The sequence below is a fragment of the Papilio machaon genome, chromosome 28 (genome assembly GCF_912999745.1).
Source record: "Papilio machaon chromosome 28, ilPapMach1.1, whole genome shotgun sequence".
Taxonomy (NCBI): Eukaryota; Metazoa; Arthropoda; class Insecta; order Lepidoptera; family Papilionidae; genus Papilio; species Papilio machaon.
This window is the reverse complement of record NC_060013.1, coordinates 4022631-4036209: the sequence shown is the minus strand read 5'-3', so window position 1 is coordinate 4036209 and position 13579 is coordinate 4022631. Positions and strand designations below refer to the sequence as shown.

The 13579-nt window shown below is 33.6% G+C and overlaps 1 protein-coding gene across 1 annotated transcript; it reads right to left on the bottom strand.

The window, feature by feature from the left end:
* Nucleotides 1–258: 258 nt before the first annotated feature.
* LOC106716395 (gamma-interferon-inducible lysosomal thiol reductase) lies at nt 259–12047 on the bottom strand. The gene is made up of 7 exons (XM_045685028.1): nt 11912–12047; nt 4236–4319; nt 2934–3065; nt 2322–2390; nt 2130–2234; nt 1141–1293; nt 259–571 (listed from the first exon to the last, which is right to left on the bottom strand). The coding sequence occupies exons 2-7, from the start codon at nt 4311–4313 to the stop codon at nt 482–484; spliced, it is 627 nt and encodes a 208-aa protein (XP_045540984.1). The 5' UTR covers nt 4314–4319; nt 11912–12047; the 3' UTR covers nt 259–481.
* Nucleotides 12048–13579: the final 1532 nt, after the last annotated feature.

The following is a 13579-nucleotide window of genomic DNA, read 5'->3' as shown; positions in this document are numbered from 1 at the left end:
ATTAAATTGTATATTAAACTATTTTTATTTATAAATAAATGATTAATTGATAAAGGCATTAATAAAAACAACTATAAGTACATAATCTTTTTGTATTTTAAAAACATAAAAAGTGTCTTAAACCTAAATTATTGTCTTGATTTTATTACAAAATGATATTTATCTAAAATAATTGTTACAAATTGTACTTATATAAGTAGAAAGGAAGGTATAATTTTAGTTTTGCAAAATTATTGCAAAATTTAAGATTCAGTGTCGTGTTTTATTAGAAAATAAAATCAAAAAAAAGTCACCTTTTTTTCATAGCCACAATAGTTTCTTAATACTCAAATGTTAACTACAAAATTTCTTGTACTTTTACATATAAAAAAAAAACCTCGAATTAATAACATCGCCATCTATTGACGGAAAACTAAAGCTTTGTGCATTTGTTACGTTTCGAGCTTACATCAATAGATGGCGGTGTAAACTTATAACTACATCAACAGATGGCGGGCTTGTTGACGGCGACGCGACACACCACGCCGCGCAGGTCATTGACCGCCTGGTCCTGGATCGCCTGATCGAATTTCTAGAACAAGAATCAAGTTATGAATCTAAAGGGTCAATAAAATTGCACTTGTAGTATTGTATACGAATTCAAAAGTTAGTGCAATACTCAGATAATTGAATGTGGAAGTTAGATTTATTATCACATAATTTAAGTTACGATTGATAATAATAATAGTTTATTATTTTATAATTTTAGTTAAGATAAAAATATTGTACATGGACGTTGCCAGAGGAGGGCGAGGGGGGCAATTAGATAACTGAAATAATGGATAAATTATTTCGAAATACTACCATACAATATATAATCATACAATATAATAATATCGAAATAATACATACATAAATTTCAAATGGATTACTCAAAAATTACTTGTCAGTTTTTACCTATTTTCTAGATAATAAACATTACCTTAGGAGTAAAAATAAATAAATTTCATATCCCCCTCCCGCAGATCTAGCCTAAAACATGGCCTGACGAAGTTCTTGTGTATTATTCTTTGTTAATTTTACAAATAAATCAAACGTAACAAAATGGAATGTTTTAATGAAAAGCCTATCACAAATATGACCTTGAGTAATTATTCTCACCTCATTTATAATGATTGTGGGCACAAAGGATAGAGGGCGTTGCACCAAATCAGTCTTGTCTCCATACGAGGCCAAGAACGCGTCTCCTTGCTCGCCGCCGGCGCACCGCTTTATCTTGTCAGAGTTATTTGATTTGTTTACTTGACCCAAACACTGAAATACAATAGAAATTAGTTGCATATAAAATTTCTTTAACCATAGATAAACTGCACTTAATGCTAAAAATCGAAAATTACAAATTATTTCTCGTGAAATACGTTTTGGAACGAAGTTCCTTATCGCGCGTTGTGAAAGGGGGCTAGACGGAAAAAATTCTTACGAAAAGTTGTCACGACACTTTTTGCTATAGTAAGTATGTTAACGACGAATGAGCGCTACTTCACCATGGCAACGACGTGACAATATATAACGAAAATTCATAGAAATAAAATGTACTTCTTGTGAAGACTTAAGTGTTTTTATTCATAGAATAAACATTGGTTCCTTCACTAATTAATAGAAAGGAACTTCGTTCCATCCGGGTGTCCCAACACACCTCTCAAGTTTTTTTTTTAATAATCTATGGTTCTTATTTTTGAAATTATCTCACAGTTGCCTTAATATAAAATCTTATATCGTAATGACCGTCAATTTACTTAATTAGTAGCGGCGTTAGGGTAAGGCGACCGCCCAGGGCGCCGGGTGTAAAGAGGTGTCGGGCGTAAAGGGTCGCCGGGCGTAAAGGGGCGCCGGGCGTAAAGAGGTGTCGGGCGTAAAGGGGCGCCGGGCGTAAAGTGGCGTCGGGCGTAAAGGGGCGCCGGGCATAAAGGGGCGCCGTAGGCACCAAAGTCGGATGTAAGGGGCGGATGTGGCGCCCCCTAAAATATCTTTAGAAGATTTCCCCCGACACTAAAAAAAGGGCGCCTCAAAAATCTCACACAAGGCGCCAGTATTAAAACCGGCCCTGTACTTAATTTCAGAAATTTTAAAGAGATTCTGAAGTTATTTACCGTGTCAAGAGATTTGTCAGGACTGGCGTTACTCATGAGACACATCACCAGCTCCATCTTGTCTGTATCCTGCAAGCTGCGGTCTTTCAGAATACAAGCTTGTACCTGTATACAAATGATATGTTTACATTTCCTCGAATATTATAAAAAAACATTTCAACAAATTGTTTTTTTTTTAGTACAATGTTTCACCTTGTTCCCGTAACACTCGTCAGGGCCATGTTGGCAAGTGAACTGCCATTTTCCGTCCACTTTATCGTGCTAAAGAACAAAAGAGATTACATAAAATATTTAATTTGCACATGTTATTGTAATATTTAGAATTTCGTGATTACGTACATTTCCTTTTTTTTATTTAATAAAAATTGGTTATAGAACAAGCGAACACAAAAGGTCTAGCACGAAAATATGCGAAAATATATTCGTAACGATTCGATTTGAGTAGCGCCCTCTATCTCACATAAAGTACGTTGAAAAATATATAATTTTTATCAATAACGTTACTAATATTATCTCACAAATTTTCGTGCAAGGTCCCTAAATAAACATTTGCTAGTTAAAGTTTACAAAACTCTACTCCTATGTAGGATATAAACAATATAAACAGCTTGCATTTTGACTAGAGACTAGTCTGATTGTAAATTAACCTAGAACAATCTATATGTAACCCGCACTTGGCTAGCGTGGTTGACTATGGCCTAGTCACCCGTAAATTGGGGTAGGCTCCGAGCCCCTCGGTGGGGACGTATAGTGAGCTGATGATGATGATGATGATGATGAATCTATTGGTAACATTTTACTCACAGTAGCCTTTCCGTAGGGCACCAGTTTGACCTTCACCGCACCCCTAAAATCTCTCCAGACAGGAGCCAGTTGTGATACGATGAAACGTTTGCTGTCAGGACAAAGCGCCTCGTAATATACAGCTATTTTCACCTGCAGAATAAAATGTAAACAACATAAAATAAAAGTAAAACGAAGTACTACAATCGAATAATAGATGGCGTTAAATAGATAATCTTATAGACGCAAAACCTTGTTCCGATCTAAACTTATTTAGCGTTGCCAGGCGTACAGATAAAGCCGGACATAGGTAGGCTTTTTGATTGCGTGTCCGGCCAAAAGTCCGAGTTGTCCAGCTTTTGTTAGGCTTTTTACATTTCCCAAACGAGAGTGTACCTATTAATACTGAGACAAAGTTCTAAATAATATAGGGTGTCCGACCTTTCTACCAAAATATCCGGCCAAACTGGCTGATCTGTCCGGCTAGTAGGTTTGACGACCTGGCAACCCTACTCTTATCCATAGACAAAGTGAATTACGCTAAAATTCGTTTAATATAAATTAATTTCTTGTAAACCGCTTTTTCTTTATAACTAGATAACATTAGATCTTTATTTTTATCTTATGACTAGCTGTCGACCGCGACTCCGGCCACGTAGAATTAAAAAAAAATTGCCTATGTTCTACATCTACTGAATATGATCAAAGGCTCTTGATCCGTTCTGGAGATACCTTCTAACAAACATCCATTCAAACAACCAAACTTTCGCATTTATAATATTAGTAAGATTAAAACGAGGTATATTATTTCGATGGGTCCTATGTATAAGGGCCAAAGTAACAAATTGATGATTTTTACTTTTGAAACGAAGTTTCTTATCGCGCGTTGTGAAAGGGGGCTAGACGGAAAAAATTCTTACGAAAAGTTGTCACGACACTTTTTGCTATATCACCATGGCAACGACGTGACAATATATAACGAAAATTCATAGAAATAAAATGTACTTCTTGTGAAGACTTAAGTTTATTATTCATAGAATAAACATTGGTTCCTTCACTAATTAATTGAAAGGAACTTCGTTCCATCCGGGTGTCCCAACACACCTCTCAAGTTTTTTTTTTATGTTAAAAGCCTACCTCTTAGTTTAGTTAACATGCAATTACCACAAATACACAGTTACAGACTGTAAATGTGTATTTTTTGCTAAAATAAAATGGCATATGCGGCCAGTTTTACTATATGGTTGAAACTTTAGAGCCTCTTGTCAATTTGCTCTTTGCCCTTATTCGTATCGGCCATAGATTTACAGAAGAGAACTTTACCTTATTATCATCTCTTTTGTTTTTGGCCAGTGCGCTACACAAAATGGCCGCCAGCACCATAAAGAATAGAGTACGCATTTTGTTCTGGAACAAAAAAAAAAAATCAACATGAGTAGAAATAATTATTAAATGTCGTTCGTTACTTAAAAGAATAAGCACTTTTAAATCGCCGGAGATTCTTTACATTAAACATTTTTAGGTAAGGAGGTTGCAGTAACTCTGTTATTTTAAGTACTTTACAAGTACTTTCACCTTACGTGCTAATGTTTTCATTTGTCAAGCAAGTCACGGACGCCATGTTTGTTTGTTTTTTTTTTTGGAATAGGTCAATGTCTTTAAAGCTTAATGCCATTCGTTTTAATTTATTATATGATTTTTACAGTTAAAAGTAAAGATAATTTTGCATTTTTTATATTTTATAACGCATATTTATTTTGACATTTAGAAGTATTTAGTCCACTTATTTTGTCTATATAAGAAATATGAACATTTATAGAGTAAAGGGTTTTTATTTTAAATAAAGTTTCTAACCTATGTAATTTTATAGTCAATTACTTAGCCTGTCTCAATGAAAAAGTACAACTTTCTCGAAAGCCAAGCTTTCTATACGACTTTCTAATGTGTGGTTACTTCGATATTAAAGTTTTCATTATATTAAAACTGAGCAGAACTTGAAGTACATGAGTACAATTTGTTTCAAATACGATTTTACATGAATACGTGCCCTAACGATATAAATATAAAAAAGGTAGAATCTGCGAGTTGAAAAAGTTATAAACTCATATTTTATCAACTCTTTTTTTTTCATTTTCATTTTTTTTGCCTGTACTTTTCTCGCAGTCCTAGTCTCTCTTTTCTAGACTCGCAAATTGTTATCTTACTTCTTACTATTATTATAAATGCGAATGTTTGGATGGATGTTTGTTTAAAGATATCTCCGGAACAGCTCAACAGATCTTGTCGAAATTTGTCACAGAGGTAGAACATAGTCTGGAAGAACACACAGGCTATTAACTACGTGTTTTTTTAATTCCTCACGGACAGAGTCGCGGTCGACAGCTAGTTGAGATATCGTAGTAAAAATTGCTATTCAATGGATAAATTATAAGTGGATAAATGTTATAAACACATCACTACACCATTTTAGTGCATCCCTAAATTGGGTCTCGTTTTGTGCAATCACTTTATTAAGTGCAATATACACGATACAAATGTAACGGGATTCACACGTTTTGATACTTTCATATTATCACATATAATACAATACTGTATGCTAGTTACTGTAATACTTTTATTTCACAAATTCTAGTTGTCGCCCGCGACTCTATCCGCGTGGAATAAAAAAAACACTTAGTAAGTAGCCTATCGACTCCCCCAACGAATAATCCTGTAATGCACTCTTACCGGGTTTTTGCTTTTCCGTTGAATTCGGCATCTAAAGGTCCTATTACACGTTGTGAATTTTTTTATATTTTTCTTAATGTTAATTACGGAGATAAAAAGTCATTATTGAAACAGATTTTTTTTATTTCCGGTATTATCATTTTTCCTTCAAAGCACAGAATACGCCCGGAACATATGAATGAAAATTAAATACAATGAAGATATAAAAATTAGCTTTGTTTTGGTATCTAAAAGATTCTTGTACAATAATTATTGATGAAGTTATTAAAGAAATACGGTTTTTTGCTTCTTCTGAAAAATTTGATTTTTCCTATTACGGGGTTATTCGATGGGGGCGTCGATGTGTTCTTCCAGACTATGCTCTATATCTATGCCAAATTTCATCAAGATCCGTTGAGCCGTTACGGAGATATCTTCAAACAAACATCCATCCATAACATCTTAACATTCGCATTTATAATATTAGTAAGATTCAGATAATTTAAGTCCTATCAATACATCGTATTTTATAGATAATCTAGTGAAAATTAATTTAACTCAGACAAAACGTTAAATATGGGTAATTCCCCGATGGCTGTTTCTTGAGTTTTCCTCTTAATGAAATAACTGATTATCTCATCTATTATGTACTAGCTGTCGCCCGCGCGGAATTAAAAAAAACTTAATAAGTATCCTATGTGTTCTTCCAGACTATGTTCTACATCACAGATTTCATCAAATCGGTTGAATTGTTCCGGAGATACATTCAAACAAACATCCATTCATCCATACATCTAAACATTCGCATTTATAACATTAGTAAGATTAATAATTATATCAAATATTTTAATTTTTAGTTATGTCTAAATTAAAAAACGGAATATAAATAGCTTGTTTTAAAAATAACCAAATTGAATTATCATCCCGTTAATTTTCCTTATGTAATCTATATATATAAAAGAAAGTTGTGTTTGTTACACTATTTATAACTCAAGAACGGCTGAATCGATTTGACTGAAAATTGGTGGGCAGGTAGCTTAGGACCAGGAAAAGGACATAGGATAATATTTATCCCGTTTTCTATTATTTTTTTATTCCGCGCGGACGGAGTCGCGGGTAAAAGCTAGTTTGTATTTAAAAAATCTTTTGTTTCAAATTAAATATTAAGATTATTTATCTTTAAATAGTAAATAATATATTTTTTATCACTTAGTTTATTGTTGTAAATAAGTTTTTTTATCACTTAGTTTATTGTTGTAAATAAGTTTTTTTATCACTTAGTTTATTGTTGTAAATAAGTTTTTTTATCACTTAGTTTATTGTTGCATTCGACACCGTTGACTTCAGATAACTTTTGTTGTAAGTTTAATTACGTTATCTAAAAAATTATACGCAAAGTTTACTGTTATAATTATTACTTGTAATCTTACTTAATATGTATTATAAATGCGAATGTTTAGATTAGATGTATGTTTGTTAGAAGTTATCTCCAAAACGGCTCAACGGATCTTGATGAAATTTGACAAAGGCAACCCAACACATCCTATGTCTAAGGGTCAAAGTATGCTGTTGTCAAAGCATGCTGTTCCCCAAATCTCAATTAAATAATCAATGTGTGACTTTACCAATGAGTTATAGACTATGTACCTACTTTACGGTTTTGGGTAGGCACTTCGATATATTAGATAGAACTACTGAAAGTGAGATTAGTTTTGAATTTATTTTGTTAATATGGTGTTCCCTATGTTCTATAAATGTGCCGAATTTCCTCAAGATCCGTTGAGCCGTTCCATAGATACATTATAACTAACATTCATCCATCTAAACATTCATTATTTCACAAATGAATATAATAAATCTCACAGTTTTCACGAAATAACTTCAATTCCTTATCCCACTCATGGGTCGCAGAAGGTTTATATACCTTAATGTTTTGGCGTAATTATTACGTATTTAACTGTCTGTTGCCAACTCTATTTGGAACAATAAAAAGTGAAATAGTCCATTATGGACGCCATTAATTAGAATTTGACGTTTCTTTGTTTATATAATTTTGAAGTCGGATTGAAATGAACTTAAAAAATCTTAATATTACGATAAGTTCTAAAAGAGTACGCCAAAACGACGAAAATTGTGCCTCATTGATTTTATTAGTAAATTATTTAGATAAAAAAAAAAAACACATACCCGTTTGATCATTGCTAAGAACTTTGTACAGAGTCTTCTAGTTATTAACATTATTAATTTTAAGTTAATTTAGCACGTTTTTTATCGACAAGGGTCAGTCGAACAGTGCGCTGCATGTCGGCCATCTTGGAGACAGTTGATAATATTTTTATTGTTATAGAATCACGAATATAAATAAAATTGTTGTGGATTAAATATTGTTTGAAATTAAACCTCTTTGGTTTTATTTATTCTAAACATGATATTTGATATTTAGCCGTTATATGTGACAGAAATCTGATACATTTTGTAAGGTTATGTTTCAGCTGCCGTATACAATTGTTTTAAACATGTTAAATTAGCAAAAATTAATAACTAACTTAAGCAGTTTGTAATTTTACTATATCTCATACAAATTGAACTCCTAACGGTGGGTTTCCGAGACCAAAATATCTGTATAAAACATATCGTCATCCTTGTCATTATCTTTGACAAAATACAGATTAAAAAAAACAAAAAAAAATGGGATCCATATGCAAGCACTTCCTTTCGATTAAAATAATTTTTATGAAAATCGGACCACCAGGGACGAAGTTTCGCAGTAAACACACATAAAAAATAACAGTCGAATTGATAACCTCCTTTTTTTTGAAGTCAGCTAAAAATATGTTTTAAATGCGTTTCTAGGTCTCAGAAACCAACGGTCAATTATATAAATAGCGGAACTTCAAATGCCATATATTATTGTATGTTTTAAACAATCATACAATAATATATGGCGCGAAAAATGTCCTTACTGACGAACTCGAGTTGGTCGCAAGTTAGTGACGAGGCGTCAGTCAAAATGCCACCAATGCCCTAAGCGCGAACGAACAGACATTTCTAATAACCAGATATGAGCATTATAATGTTTTACTTCATCGTAAGAAATGTTAAATTCTTCTTAGATGCGAAATGGATTTCAAGAAATCTAAATCTATCTCTTCTAATATATAAAATTCTCGTGTCACAGTTTTCGTTCCCGTACTCCTACGAAACGGCTTGACCGATTCTCATGAAATTTTGTGAGCATATTCAGAAGGTCTGAGAATCGGCCAACATCTATTTTTCATAACCCCCCCCCATTTTTTAACTGCGCGCGGACGGAGTCGCGTGCGACAGCTAGTATTTGTATATAGTTTTTCTTTGTGCTGTGCTCATATTTTAGGGTTCATTGAAATTTGGCGCTGACCTTTTCTTTTGAATAAATGTATTTCTTTCTTTCTTTCAAAAAGTATCTCGTCATTGTGGTCGTGCTATTTTACATCGCAACAATCATAAATGTCATTGATCTTAAAATCAACAAACCTTGTATACTGTTATACCTACACGTCGGGTTTTTCTTGATAAGACAAAATGTCAAAGGTTTAATTATTGTGGCGCTAAGATAATAATGTCAATTATCAAATGTACAAACCATTAAAATCGTTACCCATACAATCAAATATTGTACAGTAATCTGTCACTTTAACAGTGACTTTCTGAGACTAAAAATTAAATTAAAACATATTGTTTATCTCTGTTTTGGCAATGATTATGACAGGGATTTTTATACAAAGACATTGGTCTCAGAAACCCACGGTAAGATATACAATTTAGAAGCACTGATCTCTATAGTTGGATAGGTCGTTTAAAGGTAATGACAGCTTTACTTCTATGCTACTTAAACTTTTTTTATACAATAAGTTGGCAAACGAGCAAGCAGTCACCTAAATTTGCCGAAATAAACGAAGCGACAACTGCTCATAGACATCTGAAATTGCAGATGCTACCTTTAATCTACGGAAAACAGATAGAAAAATAGAAAGAAAATCCTATCCTATCTGTACCCATCTCAGTTAATTCCACTTCACCTCCCCATCTTCTCCTTATAGAAAAGGAAGGGAAAGGCGACTAAAATTAGGCCTACATCACGCACACCCATCAGACGGAACGCGGAATTACTTCCATTTGATGTCTGTGATTTTGTGGTATTACACTGGTCAAGCCAGCACATTCGTGCAACAGATGTTGTTGCTGTTTCCTAACACTGTTTAACTCGAATATTAGTGTTATTGACAGTTAATTCGATATCTATCATTATTATTATTAGATCTAATCTTCACCATCAATACCAACCGCTACTGTAAACACCAAAATACCCAAAATCAAATAGGCACAAAATACCACAGCCTATAGCCTATCCATGTATCAGTGTTTCGAAGTCGAAAAGTCGAAAGCCTGTGATGGTTACAAAGAAGTTATCATTATAAATATACTATAGATTTTTTTTTTAAATCAACTTAGTGTGTATTACCGATAAAACTATATCTATAATAAGAGATTACTCATATTTTTTACCCACCATAACATAGGTACAATAGTGTTAGCGCAAAAACCACGTCCGTCTAATGACCGTTATACACGTTGGTCGAGAATTGCCGAATACCAACGTATAGACGGTACATTTGCATTGCTATCGCAAGGCGTTGCTCGCCCCAACATATATAGAGCTAATTTGACATTGCTTGTCACGAATCTCCGGCGATCGCGACCACTTGCCTAACTTCGGAGAGGTGTCGGTTTTTCTGCACAAATTAAAGGCACTCTCATGTGCTTTGCTTGTGGTGTCGTTGGTCCGTGCGCCAGTAGAAATTAATTACTTGTCTATAATTGTTATACATTGGCCACTTGTATAGACTTGCTTAACGTATCGTTGTAACTACGCTCGCGTTGGCTTCCACTCGACAATCCTCGGCCAACGTGTATAGCCGGCATAATAATATTCGTAATGTACCAATGTTGCAATAAAGATTAGAATCGCTATCTCGTGTCGCTCGTTTACTTCGCTCTGACGAGCAGAACCTTGAAAAAAGTACACAAGAATATCGCCCTTACTGCAACCGACCTATGGAATTTCGGATATTTTGACAGTTTGTTGTTTTGTTCTTTTGGAACGAAGTTCCTTATCGCGCGTTGTGAAAAGGGGGCTAGACGGAAAAAATTCTTACGAAAAGTTGTCTCGACACTTTTTGCTATAGTTAGCTATTGTAAGCTGTGCGGCGTCGTATGTTTCTCTGTCTGTCTCTCTCTCTCTTATAGAAAGCAAGCCCGATATTTTCATTCCTATTTCGCATTGAACAGTGTGGTGTCGCGACTTAAAAAAAATAAAAAAATTATTACAATTCCTTCACTAATTAATCGAAAGGAACTTCGTTCCATCCGGGTGTCCGTTAACACCTCTCAAGTTTTTTTTAATTCAATTTCATTTGAAAAACACGAAAAAATTAAATCAAATTTCGGCATTTTATTAAATGAGCGTAATTATTTAATTTCAACTAGTAGAGTCATAACTTAGCGATTATGAGCGTAGTTTATTTTAGTAATACCGAATATTTTATTCTAGTAATATGCCTAACTAGATTAGTAGTTCAACATCAGTATCACGCCCGTACCCCAGAAGGGTATGTAGCTTTTCTATACTTTATTTGTCGCGCTTCTGGCACACCTTTATCGTCTCATACATGTTCATACAGATTGACGTCTTGATTATTTATGAGATGTTTCCTGTAGTTTCAATATTAAGTTTGCGATAAATTTTCTTGTTTATAATGTAACTAGCACTAGCATTAGCTGTCGCCCGCGACTCCGTCCACACGGAATTAAAAAAAAAACATATTAAGTAGCCTATGTGTTCTTCCAGGCTATGATCTACATATATGCCAAATTTCATCAAGATCCGTTGAGCCGTTCTGGAGATACTTTCAAACATCCATCCATCCGTCCATACAAAGATTCGCATTTATAATATTAGTAAGATTAGTATTCAATATTACTCATTACTTTTGTTTTATTAAATTTGAAAAAAAAAAGTTTTTTGATTTATAATATTTTCTTTTTTTTTATAAAGCATTTTTTTTATTAAAACCTTAATTTATATTTTCGAATAACACTCATACTAAATTTTACAAAAACAATTTTATATTTTTACAACATCAATAACGTTTAAGGCAAACGTAATCAATTATGCCACAAAAAAAACTGTACAAAGCCAAACAAACCAGAACATGTAAGACATAAGAATAAAAAAAACAAATAAGTTCTCATACCTTTTGAATTTGCTTTTTTATATTGCCAACAATGGCCGTCCTTGGACTTACGAAATAACCACTCTCTTTATCGCGGACGAATTACGCGCGGTTTCTGAACGCGCGCCAAACGTCGACTGACTTAGGTCGGTACGGATAAAATCGACCGGAGCCTTTCCCGAGCCCTGCATGCAATTCTACTTATTAAGGCGAAACTACACGTTAAAAATATTTTTTTGGCGTTTATAAAGAGAAATAACATAACCTTAAAAAATTTGGCGCTATGCATTAGAAGCTAGCTATTAATTTTAATGAGGTTTACTTTTTTAATATATGAAACAAATAGGATGCATGTTCTTATTCACCTAGCTCTTATTTGCGCAGAAATTCCGAAATGTAGTGTAAATTCAAAATCTAACAAATGAAACTATGAATATGTCGTAAATCAGTTAACATTTAAATGTTAATATACGAAATATATTTTTAATCAGGGTATATAGTTTGACGGGACCTTAAGTTTATTATGCTGCGAAATACGCGCGTGGAAGTATAACCTCCTTGCTAGGGCTTAACAAGCACAATTAAAAATGTGTTAACTGTAATACTAGACACTGACGGCCGCAAATAAAGCTACACTAAGAGAAATTACCCGCCGACTCTGGGTAGGGTTAAATGTAGATTTAGTGACACAAATCTATTGCATTTATGAGATTGTTAAAGTTTAATTGAATGTACGTACAAAAGGATTTTCAATTAAAGATCTGTACTAAACTACTATACAACACTACAAAATTATATATGGCGAGTATAAGTCAAACTAAATTTTGATAGCTCACTAGCGCCCCCCTGTCAATGTCAAAGTCACAACATCGTGTTACTGTGCCGTCATATCATGTTTTTTCTTTTATGCAATTTTTATGCCTACATAGGTTTTATATTTGTTCTGACAGAAGTAACTACGATAGCAGCACCTCTGAGCGGGTCACATATCCTTGTTGGACTATGCGTTTAATTTTTAAACTAAGTACCGGTAGAAAAAGAAATTATGGAAGATATAGGCATTTTCCATGTGTACATCACTAGTTGTTTCTGTAAGTACATAGTGCACATTACACGAGCGTTAATATTCGTTCCATCGTGTTCTTATAAGCCGTATGACGCGAGTAAAGATGCGTTTATATCAGAGATTTCAATTTTTAATTAGTTTCGGTGAACTTGAACCACTTCTTGGTACTTTTTAACCTTTAACTCAACTTCATTTCGCTATCGTGCACCCAATGTTTCCCTAATTTGTCTCGATCCGAAGAACTCCGACAAAACCATAAATCTCGCTCGTGAGACAATTTTTTTATAAGTTTTGTGAAAACAACAATGGAAACTAACGTCAACTAAAGTTAGTTATTGACCTTGATATACGGACAGTATGGAATGGATACAAGCAATGGTATTTTGTGCCTATTTGATTTTCGAATTTCGCGCTGTCGTTGTAGCGGTCGGTGGCAGTGGTGTTTCTAATAATAAAGAAAGAATTGCTCTAAGAGGGCTAGAGCTTGTCCTAATATGTAAAATATAATTTTAAAATATACATATTATATATTACATAATATATTACATAATTTATATACAATAGTTTACATATCTTGTTGGTTTTATAATTTTCTAATAGATGGCGTTAGGAATATAATTAAA